This window comes from Cricetulus griseus (assembly GCF_003668045.3).
Source record: "Cricetulus griseus strain 17A/GY chromosome 1 unlocalized genomic scaffold, alternate assembly CriGri-PICRH-1.0 chr1_0, whole genome shotgun sequence".
NCBI classification, from domain to species: domain Eukaryota; kingdom Metazoa; phylum Chordata; class Mammalia; order Rodentia; family Cricetidae; genus Cricetulus; species Cricetulus griseus.
This window is the reverse complement of record NW_023276806.1, coordinates 192698061-192713565: the sequence shown is the minus strand read 5'-3', so window position 1 is coordinate 192713565 and position 15505 is coordinate 192698061. Positions and strand designations below refer to the sequence as shown.

Below are 15505 nucleotides of genomic sequence, written 5' to 3'. Positions count from 1 at the left end.
CCCAAGGGACATCCTTTCACACTCAGAGTGGCTTTGAGTTAATTCTCTAGTCTGCTTGTTTGCTAGATTAAGTGGTCCTCCTCACCCCACTCCTACCCACACACTCCTACACCTCCACTCCCTCACCAGTGCTGGGAATTGAATTTAGTGCCTCAGGAGTGCTCCAGAGAATACCAAAGGCAGAACGAAGTTTGGACAAAGAATTTCTATCTCTTTTGTTCTTACCATATCAAAAAGTAACAAAAGCTTTCATGTGATTGAAGCTTGCCACCCAAGTCAGGCTTACATAGAGTGACTTCTTGAACTTAGTGACCCTTTTATACTCATTCATATGAAATCACTGGAGTCCTATTAAATAATTAGTAAATGAAGTAAAATAGGTGTTTTCACAGAGTGTTTCCAAAGTCATGGTCTCCTACAGCTAGCTCTGCTGTGTTAATATGCCAACTTTGAAGTAGTTTAGCTTTGTGATGAGGTGTGATTATGTTTTGCTTTGTGAGGAAATAAACCATTGAAGTTGAGAAAGCAGCTGCTTCTCTTGTTCATTGCATACAGTTACTTGCTGAAAGATGAATTATACAGTAATGTCGTTTTCTTCTCCTCTTCCTCTATCTTGGGCTGCTCAGGTGCTGCAGTTTCTCATTTCACATTCCGACACCATCCAAGCAATTCTGCGCTGTCAGGATGTTAGTGCGGGCTCCTTGCAGGAATTAGCTCTGCTGACAGGCATCATAAGTAAAGCAGCACTTCCTGGTGAGTTGATTGTGGCTTGACAGAGAGGTTTTTATTACTCTACAGTTAGCACGTGATTGACTTGAAATTGGTACTGGTGGCATTTAACTGCCTTTATTACATCATACATTTATATTTATATAAACCATATACTCAAAAAATAAAAAAGTTCAATGAGATAATTAAAAAGCATCAGAATCTCATTGCCTGTATTTGATAAATAGCTTTCCAAACGTTGCAGTGCATGCAGAGGTGATGTATGAGACCTTTATCTTTCAACTTGCTGGCTTAGGATATGGGTTTAATAGAGTAAAGGCTTATTGAAGAAAAATAAGAGGAATTACTGAATTCTAGAATATTTCAAGAGTATAGAGAGATATTAGTTATTAAAAGTTTTCCATGACTAAGAAAAAAGCTAGGAAATAGTGGATTTTTTTTCCGTGTTTTTTTTTTCTTCAGTATAATTTCTGTGCTATGCAAATCCTAAAGTCAGCACCCCAGATGTGAGGCCTGAAGCAGTGAGTCCCTTTAAGCTTCGCTCCACCTGCAGACTGGTTTGTAATATCCCATTCAGTCTCGGGTCTCCTCTGTGCCCCTCAGGAGTTTTGTTTTGGTTTATCTCTTGGCCTTTTACATTTGCCATGCAGGTCTCTTCTCTCTCACTGGGTTCCCTCCTGTTTAAGGTTGTCTTGATGCTGCCACTGATCTTAAGTGAGCACAGCTTGTAGGGCTTTTCCTCCCCTCCACACATGTGCGCTAATCATGTGCCAGGTCCTGTTTGCCCCCCGGCATGTTACCTGGATTATGCAAGAATCTCAAAGTTCCAACTGTTAGTGTTCATAGTCACAGGTGAGGGGTCTGCAGCCAGAACTGCTACAAAGTCCCAGGCAGTGTGGCTTCTGAGCCTTTGGACTTAACTACACTTCCTCTATTTCTATTTGGCAACCCCTGGTCTACTGTCTTCAACACTTTGCCTCTTTCTGGATGTCTCTGTATTTGACCCCAAGTGGGAGAGGCTGGGTGCAGTTCCTGTCAGAGTACTTGGAGCCTCGCTGCTTCTGAGGAGACTCCAGGGTCTTTCTTCTCAGCTGGTAGAGTATCAGGTTTGACTCCAGGCTCCCTGTTTCTTGCCTCTGCCACACCCCAAAGGCAGTGAGGTGTTGTAAGGGCCCCCCCTGTCTTTCCCAGCCTCACTTAACTGCTCAGTGTGTGTCTCGTGGGTTAGGGTCTGCAGGGCTCTGTGAGTTTATCCTCTTTGCTCCATGCTGTTTCCGAGGGAGTAGATAAGCCCTGAGCTGAGTCAGTACTTGTCCCTCAGCTCATTCTCTTGCTCTGTTCCTTAGTGTTTGTGGCATAAGTTAGCTCCTCCCCCTCCTCTTTGTGAGGGGAGGAGGGACTAAAGTTCATTTGTCTTCTTAAGTCTAAGCTCTCATTACTTATTAGAAATATTTGGTTTCTGATTTTGACAGTTGTAACGTGTTTTTTGTTTATTTTTTTCCCATTTATTTTACAAACCAACCACATTTATTTTCCTCTCCCTCCTCCTGAAAGTTTTAAGTAAAAATCCTTTTGAAAGTCCCTACCTGGATTTTAGTTGTGATGCGCCCTTGTGCTTGTGTTGCTAAATGTAGGAAAGGTACTTACAGTCTTTGGAAAATTCTGCATCTCAAAACTTTGATGGCAGGAGTCTGCTCCTGATATTAAGGGACAGAAAATGCCAGAAGCACGTGTCTTTGGAAAATTCTGCATCTCAAAACTTTGATGGCAGGAGTCTGCTCCTGCTATTAAGGGACAGAAAATGCCAGAAGCACTCTCTACTACGTTGCAGTGTTTTCATTTTAGCATTAAACTGATTTACACACATCCACATCTTACAGGTATGCTAAGTGAACTTGACGTTGATGTAAATGAAGGATCCTTGATGGAGCTCCAGGGACACATTGGAAGATTTCAGGTAACGGACTTGTTCTTGAAATAGTGGTTTTAAGGTGCTGCCCCGGACTTACGCAGCTCCTTTCAGCTGTTTCATGGGTTCTTGATGATGCTGAATGATGTCCATTTTTGGGATTGCTTGGTTTTCCTAGAATCACTTTCTGACTTTCTGCTTTGGTGAAGATTAGAAGTAGAAGTAATAGTGTCTTTATTCCTGCTCTTCCAGTGTTTCCTAGCACACACTCCTAAAGCTTTAACACAACTGTATCACAGTATACTACTGTTCAGCTATTATGACTATGTTAATGCTGCTGCTGAGTCATCTATGAGCAACTGCTAATTTTACTAGTTTGTTTGTTTTTTGAGAGGAGCATTGCAATGTAGCCCTGGCTGACCTGGAACTCTGGGTAGACTAGGCTGGCCTTGAACCTGCAGCAGTCCTCATTCCTCTGCTTCCAGTGTGCTGAAACTATCTATACCTGTGCGTGTACCACCGCCTGCAGCATTTTGTTTTTCCTACAGCTGACTACTGTCTCTGCCTGCTTGCTCTCTGTTGACTCTCTAAGGCGGGGTTTCGCATAGCCAGTCTGGCCTTTGAACTGTTGCTCTTCCCACCTTTATCTACTAAGTACTTTGCCTTTCTACAAGTTGTTTTTTGTGTATTATTATTAGTTTATTCCTAAATTCTTCATGCTTATAATCCTTTAGCATATTTAAATGTATTAGTTTATCAATTAGATATTTTATCAGAGGCTTCCTAAAAGCCTACTGGTCTGCTTTGACATAAACATCTTCACTTCTTCTACCTATAAAATAATTACATATAAGAATTTACATTGTGGCTCGGCGTTGGTGGTGCACGCCTTTAATCCCAGCACTAGGAAGGCAGAGGCAGGAGGATCTCCGTGAGTTTGAGGCCAGCCTGGTCTCCAGAGCGAGTTCCAGGATAGGCTCCAAAGCTACACAGAGAAACCCTGTCTCGGGGAAAAAAAAAAAAAAAATTGCATTCTGTTTTTTATATAATAATTTTCTTTCTTTTTTTTTTTAAGATTTTATTTATTTATTATATATACAACATTCTGCTTCCATGTATATCTGCACACCAGAAGAGGGCACCAGATCTCATAACGGATGGTTGAGAGCCACCATGTGGTTGCTGGGAATTGAACTCAGGACCTCTGGAAGAACAGTCAGTGTTCTTAACCTCTGAGCCATCTCTCCAGCCCAATATAATAATTTTCTTAACCAGTTACCTTTTCATAATCTGTTTTTCCAAGTTTTCAAAAGAAAATTGTCAGGGTACTAGAAGAGTGCTTTCCTAGCATGTGCGGGGCACTGAGTTTGAAACCCTAGTCCTGCAGGAAGATGACTACTACTGACTTGTACCTGTTTTAAATGTTGGGTTTAATTACATATATTTTATAGGTAGGTTCAAGTATATGCCTATAGTATGTTTTGACATCATATTATTAAATATCTTTCCAGAAGGACTTGCATTCACCACCAAATTTGCACCCCCCAAATTTTCACTGTTTGTTCTTTTTTTCATCAAAAGGGAGAAAAAGATGTTTTAGGTGGCCTCTGGGAATATTGGAATATGTCCATTTTATCTGTAAAAGGAGCAAACCTGGGGAGAATTACTTAAGATTTCAGTCTAGAAATATTTACATTAGTTTTTTTTTGTTATTCCTTTGTTTATTGTGTATGTATGTATGTGCACACACATGTGCCATTGTGCACACATGGAGGTCAGAGGGTAACTCATGGGAGGCTGTCCTCCTACATAGAAGCCCCAGGGTGAAACCCAGAGGGTAACTCATGGGAGGCTGTCCTCCTACATAGAGGCCCCAGATTGTCAGGGTTAGCCTCTACCTGCTGAGGAGCCATCCCACAGGCCCTAGCATTTGCATGTTAGCTGTCTATGAATTCCTAATTCCTCCAGGGGGTCCCCAGAAACTGGAGTTAACAGCCTTTAAGTTTGAGTGCTGGTACGACTACATGTCACTGGCCGTCTTGCAATCGCCTTCTTAGATGTAGCTTTCATTTACTTATTAACTTGTATTTCTTTTTGTAACTGTCTCAAAGGATTATTAAATGTTTTTATATAGGACATAAATTTTCTTCAGAAACATTGGGGATCCTTTGTGGGGAATCCCTTTGAAAAAAGGTGAATTTTGGTAAGCCTACCTTAGAGGTAGTCTTAGTAGTAAATAAGATATCATGTGATTTCAAGAATAATTCCACTCCTGCTGAATTTTTTCCCCTACTATCTCAAGAAAAATGGGGTAACTAATGTTAAACTCCTCAGCCTGCAGTGAACAATGTGTCTTTTCTCCGCAGCGCCAGTGCTTAGGACTGCTAAGTCGCTTTGGTGGCTCCGACAGACTGCGGCAGTTTAAATTTCAGGATGGCAATGTGGAGGGAGACCGGGTGAGCAAGAAAGATGAAGTTGAGCTGGCCATGCAGCAGGTAAGAGGGGTGAAAATTGTGTGCCTGGAGTTTTATGGTTTTGGAAATTTTGATAAAAATAACAGTTGTGTAATTTTACAAACTGATTTATGACCTTGTTCTCCTGCAGTCTAAATTACTGTGACTTTGAGGAATTTTTAGGCTAACATTTTAGTTAATGCTTTTCTTCTCTTGCAGATTTGTGCCAATGTAATGGAGTATTGCCAGTCACTCATGCTCCAGAGCTCCCCTGCCTTCCAGAGTGCCGTGTGTCTCTTTACCCCGAGCCTGTCAGAGACCACGAACAGAGATGGACCTCGGCAAGGTGAGCCCAGGTTTAATCACTGGATCTGAGGAGCAGCATTGTTAGCAATGGGATCAGCTCTCTGTCTTGACTTCAATGAGATGCAGTTTTATTCTTGATGAATTACTAATGGGAAAACTTTAAAATGACTTTTTCCCCCTTTTTTTTGAGTTTTCAAGACAGGGTTTCTCTGTGTATCCCTGGTTGCCCTGGAACTCACTTTGTAGACCAGGCTGGCCTCATACTCAGAGATCCTCCTGCCTCTGCCTCCTGCCTGCTGGGATTAAAGGCGTGCGCCACCACTGCCTGTTTTAAAATGACTTTTTAAGTTGGGCGTTGGTGGCTCACACCTTTAATCCCAGCACTCCGAGGCAGAGGTAGGCGGATCTCTGTGAGTTCGAGGCCAGCCTGGTCTCCAGAGTGAGTGCCAGCATTGGCTCCAAAGCTACACAGAGAAACCCTGTCTCGAAAAACAAAAAAACAAAAAAACAAAAAACAAACAACAAAATGACTTTTTAAAGGAAGCGTGTGAGGCTGGAAGCATACAGATTAAGGAAAGTCTTTGGATTTTTGAGGCTAAAACTGTAAGAGCCAGGTGGGGGAATATAGTTTTAAATAATACCAGAGATCCCAAAGAAAGCCTCTAGGACAGAAGAGAGCGCTAACTGGGCGAGATGTCTGACGCTCATAGAGTTAACTTCTTCATACCCTGAATCAGTTCATGCTGAATTCAGTGCCCGAGTGGCTCGTGTATTACACTTCCTCATTTCTGTCACATGACAGCAAACTTTTAGGTGCTAGGTAGTCTGACTTAGCCTCTGGTGTCTTCAGAAGTTAGTAGTGAAGGTCAGATGGCCACCCTGTGACAAAGCTGGTTTAGTGGTAATGGAACTTGGTACTTTCCAAGGAATCTTCCAAGTTTGCTGCAACGAAGTCTGGGTAGCTTAACTAGGTTGGTATAGAATGCTTAGGAACCCTGTCCGGAGACCCATTTTGATTTAAAGTCACCCACCAGTGACTTCTTTGTTTTCCTATGTACCCCAGGCTAATCTTAAACTAAATTTGTAGCTCAGGCTATTCCTAAACTCACTGTTCTTTTGCACCCTCACTGAAATGTAGCCAAGTAAAAGGTAAGTTGCTTTGTTTTGCTCCCAGAGAAAGTTGTTGTAGTGAGACAGGTTAAAATTAATTCCAGCTAATTTTTCAAGTATTTCTTTGGAAGAATAACTTAAAACTATGAGTTTAGCAACCAGAACAGTGCAAATTAGAATAAATGCATGTAACTGTAACCATTGGATAAGGTGCCAGTTGTTTCAGTTTGGGTCAAGAACCCCTAAAAGTAAGTAAGTGTGTGTGTGTGTGTGTGTGTGTGTGTGTGTGTGTGTGTGTGTGTGTGTGTGTGTAACTAGAGTGGTGGCTCAGCAGGTATGAGCACTTACTGTTCTTGAAGAGGAACCAGGTTCAATTTACCAGCATGGTAGCTCACATCATCCATAGGCATGACATGGTATGGTACACATACATACATGAAGGCAAAACACTCACATACCTAAATCTTCGAAAAAGTATATATGGGTGGGTGTGTGGTTTTTCATCAAGCCTATATCTTCACCTAATAAAAGGTGCCCAGTAGCCATATTTCTTTACTCTCTCAAGGACTCTAGCTGTATATATGTATCTGACTCCAGTGGCACCTAACCACTTGTGTTTTAAGGTAACAAGTGTTTATTTATTTTGAGATTGCGCTTTATTTCATGTGCATGAATGTTTTGCCTGCATGCATGTTTGCACTATTTGTGTACAGTGCCTTTGGAGGCCAGGAGAGGGTATCAGATCTTCTGGTACTGGAGTCATCGAAGGCAGTCGTGAGCCACCATGTGAGTACTGGGGATTAAACTGGCTTCCCCTGGAAGAGCAGTCAGTGCTCTGAACCATCTCTCCAGCCCCAGCAGTGGTTTTCAAATGTAGTCTTGAATTGTTACTAATCATATCTTACATGACCTAAATCATAGAGCATCTCTAATTTTTACAGATGGCTAAAATTCACAGAAGGTTGTTTTCCCAGGGTGAGGCTCATCCATGGAACTCTAGGTTTGCTGACCCCTGTGAGTTCCCCAAATGTAGGAATCTCCACTGTGTAATCTGTGTGGTAGTAGAGGACTGCTTTCATGTTCTCCTCTTTAAAACAAATGAAATCGATAGAAAATGTGTCTAAGTAGAACTCTGTTTTTTGTTACCTGTTAGATACCCAGGTTCCGATGGTTCCATATTGGCGCCTGCCTGGCTTGGGCATTATTGTCTACTTGCTGAAACAGAGTGCCAGCGATTTCTTCAGCTATTATGACAGTCACCGACGCAGCGTCAACAAGCTACAGAATGTAGAACAGCTTCCCCCAGATGAGATAAAAGAGGTATGACCCTTGTATGAGCTGTGGGACTGGAAAAGTCTTGGCTGCACCAACAAGAGCCCAGGTACAAGGCTTGGGCTCGGGGATAAAGATGAGGCACTCAGTGCTACTAAAGGATCTGCACTGATTTTCCTTTACGCATACCTCATACGCATGGACCTCTTGACTTCAGAAACAGCCAAGTGTCTCCTCAAGAAAATGGGTGGGTGGCCTCCCCAATAAAGAGCTCCCAGTAATCTCTTCAAACGCTGCAGAGAAATGGGGCTTCCTGCTGCAAATGTTTTTGCAGTAGAACTTGGGCAGTTGTCTGTCTTCAGCATCTTCTTGTTGTACTGAAGTTTCCAAACAGATGGGGTGGGATATCAGTCCTGATCACTTTATGTCTAACGCATATCCACCATCCCACCTTAGCCTGAAGCTACTCGACAAACTCACGCGGTTTTTTTCACCTACTGCTTAAAAGGGCTGTTTGTTTAATTAAATAGGACACCAAGGGCTGGTGGGCCACTTGTGGGATGAAAGTGTCTGTCTGTCTACCAGACTTTCAAAGGAGTGGAGACTTTCAAAGGCAGCAGATAAACATTCATGTGGGAATTGACTGCTTCTTTAAATCTCATCTTTTGATAATTAACTCTTGTCCACAAAGCAGTCTAAATACATTTGAGTGTTTTCACAGTTCTTATTATAATGACTTGTTCATAGTACATTATTTTAAGTTGTTTCAATTTATACTTTTTCTTTTCCTTAGTTGTGCCAGTCGGTGATGCCTGCTGGTGTTGATAAAATCTCTACTGCGCAGAAGTGTGTCTTAGCAAGACGGCGTCTGGTGAAGCTGATCAATAACCGTGCCAAGCTGCTGTCCCTCTGTTCCTGTATCCTTCTACAGCCACAGCCCAGAGTGCAGACCCTAAAATGAGACAGCACTTACTTAATGCTTACATCATTTTGCTACCAAAACCATAAGGAAAGGGACATAATTATTGTTTAGTGACCTATCTTTTTTGCTCAGTAAATACCTGGTGTATTTTCTCCTTATTTTTATTCTTACCTCCTTGAGTAGCTAGGGATACTATAAAGTCTGCAGATGCTTACTGTCTGGGCAAGAGGCTGCTGGCACAATACCCCGTGGGCCTCACTTCCCATAGCTCACATTGTAGCGTTTTCTGGAAGCATGTTCAGTAGAACTTCATCTGTCTGCTAGAGCAAGTTCATGTTGCATGATCAAGCACAGGCTCTTTTTTTTTCTCCTCGGAAACTGGTTTGTAAAAAATACTCGATGAGATTCTTTAATCTGAACTCCAGTTATCATAGAGACCTGCCTGTTTATTCTTTGGCGCCATCTGGAGTATTACTTGTTACATTGCACGCCAACAGATTCCCAGGACTCCTTGTTTGCTTGTAGGAGTTTCTTTAAAAACAGAAGACTACAAGGTAAGCTGTTCTCAAAACAAATGAGCCAGGAAAGTGTCTACATTTTACTGCTCTGAAAAGCCAGCTTTTTTTGTTTGTTTTTTGCAGCAAGGTCTTGTTTCATTTCCCAGAGAGGCCCTAAAATCCTGGGCTCAATTGATCCAGCCTCCTAAGTAGCTGGATTGTGGATGTACACCACAAACTATTCCAAGCCACCTTAAATGTCATGTTTCAGATTCCTCAGTGAGCCGAGTGCTGGAGAGCCAAATAGTAAACACAACCGTTTTTCTGTATTTTACTTCTTGCCCCTGGGAAGTTTTCTGGAGCCTGCTTATTTGTTGTCCTTTGTTTTCCTATAGTTAAGTTTGCTCCAGCTGCAGTCATGTCAGAGCTGGTTTTTCAGAAGAATAGATAGAAGCCATTGTTCTTGTGCCGGGGGTTCTGATGTGGGTGAGCATTCGTTAGACTCCTAAAGGGAGGGCGAGACCTATCCTGGACTGGGATAGGTCCCAGGCTTCCAGTGCTCAAAGCTGAGTTTAGGTGCTAATCACTGTGTTCTGTGTGCTGCTGCCGGCAGGTGCCTCTGCTGTGCCGCAGGCGCATGTTAGCAAAGCTGCTCACTGTGTCTCTTATCTCTAGATTCCTTTTCCACAGAACCCAATCTGGACTTCAGAAGTGGGCTGGCTCTAGTGAGCCAACACGATATAGACCAGGTAAGATTCTGTCCTCATATTCTTTTTTCTTTAAAAGGGAAACTTGGTTTTTTGATAAAAGTAGAGAATAAAAGTTTCTTTTTATTCCCTAAAGGCACTTTTTTTCTTTTTTTCTTTTTTTTTTAAAGAATTCTTATGTGTATATGAAAGTGTTTGTGTATATGTATGTGCACCATGTGTGTGTCTGGTACCTTATTAGGTCAGAAGAGGGCTTCAGATACCCTGGAACAGGAGTCAGAGACAGCTGTGAGCTGCTTGATATGGGTGCTGGAAACTGAATCCTGGTTCTTTGTGAGAATACCAAGTGCCCTTAGCAACTTATCTATCACAAGTCTGACACACAGAAACTTAAAGAAACAAGAAACATTGATTTTTATTTTACTTATGGGTGTTTTGCCTGAAAGTGTATCTGCGAAACATGTGTTTTGGTACCCACAGAGGTCAGAAAAGGGCATCGGGTCTCCTAGAACTGAAGTTTTACATGGTTGTAAGCTTCCATTCGAGTGCTGGGAATTGAACCCAGATCCTCTGAAGAGCAGCTGGTGCTCCTTTTTGAATTAATTTATTTTTTACATTCCAATCCCTACCACCCCACCTCCCATTGCTCCTCAGAGAGGGTAAGGTCTCTCATAGGAAGTCTACTGAGTCTGTCCCATCATCTCCTTGAGTAGCCATTGCTCTTAACCACCAAGCCCCTTAACAACGCTTGGTATGGCCTTGAGGAGCCAGGTTTGTCTGTCTGTTGTGTCTGCTCGTTTATCAGCATCAGCAGTTGTTGCTATTGAAGATAGATACATCATTAGTTTAATCACATTTGTATAGGAATTAAAACCACAAGACAGTCTAAGGTAGAAATGTAAGCTTTTAATTAATTTGGTACCGCATTGCAAAATCTGATAGTGTTTAACTTTAGAAAAATGCCTTTTGTGAATGTACGTGTGGGTGAGGTAGGTATGGGGTAGTGGTGGTGCTGGGTTTCCAGCCCAAGGCCTGGCACATGCTAGGCACACAGTCTGCCTCTGAAGTATACGCCCATCTTATTTTATATAAGAAAGAACACATTGGAATAGTGTAACAGTGTTTTAAATGAAAAGACAAAGGATGAGATACCTGAGAAAACAATGTAATAATAAAAGGTTTTCTGTGTTACCTCCAGCTTCAGTCTGATGCCATCAATGCTTTTGGAGAATCACTACAAAAGAAACTTCTGGACATTGAAGGGTTGTATTCAAAAGTTCGATCCCGCTATAGTTTCATACAGGCTCTTGTCAGACGTATCCGTGGCCTGCTGAGGATATCAAGGAGTTGAGAATTGTGCTTTTACTCTTCTGTGGAAGAGATGAACTGAGGAAAACCATCTCCTTTTTATAGATGACTTTATTTCTAAATTATGACCAAAAGATATTTTGCTATTTCTTTCTTGATATATGGACATCTTTTCTGTAAACCTCTGCCTTATTTCACCCTCACTTGTGAACAATAAAATACTTTTTAAAAAAATAACAAAACAATATATAATCAGTCTTTTGAAATTATTAAGACTCAACATAAAGATGTTTTGATTTTCCCTGGAAAGATTCTGAATGCACAATTAAAGCACAGTTTGTTTTCAGTTGTTGTGGTATGCCTTTTGATGCTGAGGTACTCTGTAGCAGAGTAGATAATGAACTGCAGCCATGTTCATGCTCTGAAAACAGAAATGCCTAAAAAATGCCACTCCTTCTCCTAAAGGTAGCTTTGCCCTTCCTTCCTGCATTTCAAATGGCAGTACAATCTCTCTTGGTTTCTTTGAAAGGATTGTGACAATTCTCAAATTAATCATCTACCTATTTTCTTACTAATGTGGTTACCACTGAGGAAAAAATTACATAATCACCACTGCCCTGTGGTATGTTTTCCCTTCCAGGAGAAACTCTAGCCTGCTACAAAAGAGGATGCCGAGAAGGCTGAATCCTGACTCACGTGAACACAGAGTGTAGCTGTCAGTCCATGGTATTATAGTTGGTGGCTTTTGTTTTAAATTTTCTAATAAAATTTGTCCAGCTTTTTAATCATTGTAGTTAAAATGGCTTGGTCATTGTTATATTTTGTAAGCAATTGGCTGCCCACTAGCTAAGCAGCCTTTAAATAGAAAATGTCATGATAGTAGCCACAAGTCCTGGGGAGATGAGTGAGCATATAACTGGATCCAGTATGTTAAAATGTTAGCCTCCTGCCTGCTGCTGCACTGGCCCTCTTCTAAAGTCTTTTGTGATCCTGGGAGAACCTAGGGCCTCACTCATGGTAGCAAATGTTCTGCCACTGACCTCTACCTCCAGCACATTGTGTGTCCCCAAGAACACAGCATTGGACCAGCAGCAAGATGGCCAGTGCATAATGGTGTTCGCTGCCATGTCTGATGGCCTGAATTTGAATTTTGGAACCTACTTGGTAGAGATAGAGAACTAACTCTAGCATGTTGTCCTCTGGCTTCTGCATGTTTGTGCATGGTGGCACAAGTGTACCACATACAAGTAACTAAATGTGAACCTACCAACCTTCAACACCCGAGAAGCTTCCAAAGGAAACGATAGCTTGCACAGGGTTCCGAGATGGCTTGGGGGAGTCAGTTTTCTTTTCACTGTGAGGGTTTCAGGTTGTTGAGCTTGGTGGCAAGAGCCCGCTTACTGGCCCAGCATTATCTTTTTTTTTCTTTTCCTTTTTATTTTTCGAGACAGGGTTTCTTTGTGTGTAGTCCTGGCTGTCCTGGAACTTGCTCTGTAGACCAGGCTGGCCTCCAACTTAAGAGATCCACCTGCTTCTGTTGGGATTAAAGGTGTGCAACCACCACCTGTCAAGCATTATCTTTTTAAAATCTCATCAGTTCTTCCAGCAGTGCAGAGGGCCGGCTCAGAGATCAGCAGGGCAGTGAGAAAGTGTGGGAGGGGGTGATGCCATCAGCCGCAGCAGTGCTGCTGACCAGAATCCCTGCTTCGTGCAGCAGAGGGTAATGGGTAGGAGTAGGAAGGCCTGACCGAGGCTCCCATACAAGAGGCCTGGAGAGAGGGGTCATGTATGGGTTCCCCTGCAGTGAAGAGGGGAGAGAAGCAGGTTTAAGATATTTTGATTTACCGTTTTCGCATTTATAGGAAAGACTATTCCTTAAAAAGGGCTAAGTTAATGTAGGTCTTTAATTCTTTTTTTTAAAAATTAATTATTTATTACACAGTGTTCTGTCTGCAGCCCAGAAGAAGGCACCAGATCTCATAACGGATGGTTATGAGCCACCATGTGGTTGCTGGGAATTGAACTCAGGACCTCTGGAAGAGTAGCCATAGAGTGCTCTTAACCGCTGAGCCATCTCTCCAGCCCCTAATTCATTTTTACTAAGTTAATTAATATATTGGAGCTGGTGATTCAAAAAGTATGTTCTTGTTGCCACTACTGCTGTAGCTTTGACAAACTGGTTTATGTGCTGTAAAAGGCATGGATTTAGTCCTTTCCAAACACAACTTTCCTCAAGTTACTGTGAAGACGAGCAACTCCCTTTAACCTAGTCACTATTGTCAACAGTGTGCACATGTCCTTTCTTTTTAATGCATGTGCATTCTGGTTTCTTCCTTCAGTTGATACCTGTGCCCAAATGATTCCTAACCAATAACATTTCCATGTTTTAGACATTTTACTATAAAATGCAAAACCTTGTAATATGCCTTCCGTATCTAAATTTCCTCAGTTGTCTTTAAAACTTAGTTTAAAACTTTTTAAAATCGTAACAACCAATTAGGAATTGCACAGAGCTAGGAGCAAGTTCCAGGACAGCAAGGGCCACACAGAAAACTGTCTCAAAAAAACCTTAAAAAAAAAAAAAGAAAAAAAAAAAGAAAAAAGAATCACATAGTACATATATTTACCTCTCTAGTCATCTGTATTTGCAAACCTTGCTGCTCCCCTTCTTCTAAGGAGGTGAGAAGTTCACAGGTTTAAGCTGGTTAGAAAGAGCATCCATTCTTGTCTTTTGATTAGATTCATGAATAGTTTCCACCAGAATCAACTTGGCAGGTGATTTCCATCATCGTATCTCATCAGGAAGTTCCCGCCAGCGTGTTCTGTGACAGACACTAAGTGGTCGTTTGGTGAGATGCAAAGGTCATTTCCCATTGGAGTAGCTAATTTGTGGGGCAATACTTCCAGACCGAATATCCTGATCCCAGGAGAACCTTTAATCATTTAATTAGTCATTTCATTAAAATATTTAAAAACTGTATGCTTCGAGTACAACAAACCTGGATAGCCAGTCCTCTTTGATGTCATACACCTAATTTTATACCTTAAAATAAATAACAGTTTCAGGCTGGAGAAAGAGCCCTTGCTATTCAAGCTTGGACTGATGGAGACTGGACTCAGGAACCGACATAGAGAGCTGGACGTGGCTGCATATATGTGCCAATCAATAACCCCAGTGCTCTGGGGGCAGAGATAGGAAGGAGGTTTTCTGGGTCTTGCTAGCTCCCAGTAGGAAGAAGCAACAAATAGTATAGGACACCCAGGGTTCTCTTGGCTTCTGCACGGGTACAGGCGCAGGCACATACCGACACACATGCTCACAGTCATGGGTACTGACTCATTGGCTCTCTGTCCTGTGTGGGAAAAGTGTGGTAGGCAGGATTAGGTCCCCATGACTCACTGAGCCTACTTTCTTGCTTCCCTCCCAGAGGTCACTTCTTAATTCATCATTGCTTCTTCCGATCCACGTTTGGTACTTCCGAGTGTGGGTTCACAGGCATTAAGTAGTAATACTTTGCAGAGCAAAATACAGTTACCTGTTTTCATACTGCGTGAAACAACTTGTAAATTGCTTTTCAATTAGCATGCTTTCTGCTTTCTGGTAGTTTTGTGTTCTTGTAATTATTGAATAGTTACACACAACACCTTCTGTTGTGCAAACGTCCTGGTTTATGCCTTGTGCTATAATGGCATCAACAGACAGTTAGGTCTCAATATTTTTGAACTGCGGTGTTGATTATATACATATCTCCTTGGCGAGACGTATGCCATGTAAGAGGGCTTCTGCACATTATGTAACCTGAAGTGGAAATCCTGCTTGGGAGGGCAAGAGCCCTGTTTTTGATAGACATTGCTCTTTTTCTTAGTGTTTCCCAATGTACTCTTGCCTGCAGGGTGAGAAGTCTCGTATTTTTCACACAATTGATAACACCTCTAATTGGTGTGTGTGTGTGTGTGTGTGTGTGTGTGAGTGTGTGTGAGTGTGTGTATATATATGTGTGTGTGAGTGTGTGGGGGTGTGTGTGTGGGTGTATATATATGTGGGTGTGGGTGTGTGAGTGTGCGTGAGTGTGGGTGTGTATATATATGTGTGTGAGTGTATGTATATATGTGTGTGTGTGTGTGTGTGTGTGTGTGTGTGAGAGAGAGAGAGAGAGAGAGAGAGAGAGAGAGAGTTAGATCTTGCTGTAGAGAGCCGTTTTTGTCTTGTTGATAATGTTCTTTGCCTCACAAAACTCAGTTTCAGGAGGTCCCATTTATTAATTGTTGCTCTCAGTGTCTGTGCTACTGGT

The 15505-nt window shown here is 42.0% G+C and overlaps 1 protein-coding gene and 1 non-coding gene across 3 annotated transcripts in view; both read left to right on the top strand.

The window, feature by feature from the left end:
* Nucleotides 1-11559, top strand: part of Nup205 (nucleoporin 205) — a 69919-nt gene extending 58360 nt beyond the window's left edge. Inside the window, exons 35-43 of one of the 2 annotated variants that reach the window (XM_027391455.1) lie at nt 627-753; nt 2610-2686; nt 5005-5133; nt 5311-5437; nt 7661-7827; nt 8573-8696; nt 9127-9255; nt 9874-9947; nt 11104-11559. In XM_027391455.1, the coding sequence (XP_027247256.1) occupies nt 627-753; nt 2610-2686; nt 5005-5133; nt 5311-5437; nt 7661-7827; nt 8573-8696; nt 9127-9255; nt 9874-9947; nt 11104-11256 (1107 nt within the window). In that variant the 3' untranslated portion in view covers nt 11257-11559. The remainder of the gene's footprint in view (nt 1-626; nt 754-2609; nt 2687-5004; nt 5134-5310; nt 5438-7660; nt 7828-8572; nt 8697-9126; nt 9256-9873; nt 9948-11103) is intronic. The other variant, XM_027391456.1, reaches the window with a different exon arrangement.
* On the top strand, nt 7436-7597 carry LOC113832860. The gene has a single exon (XR_003480334.1). It is a non-coding gene; the product is annotated as a U1 spliceosomal RNA (small nuclear RNA).
* Nucleotides 11560-15505: the final 3946 nt, after the last annotated feature.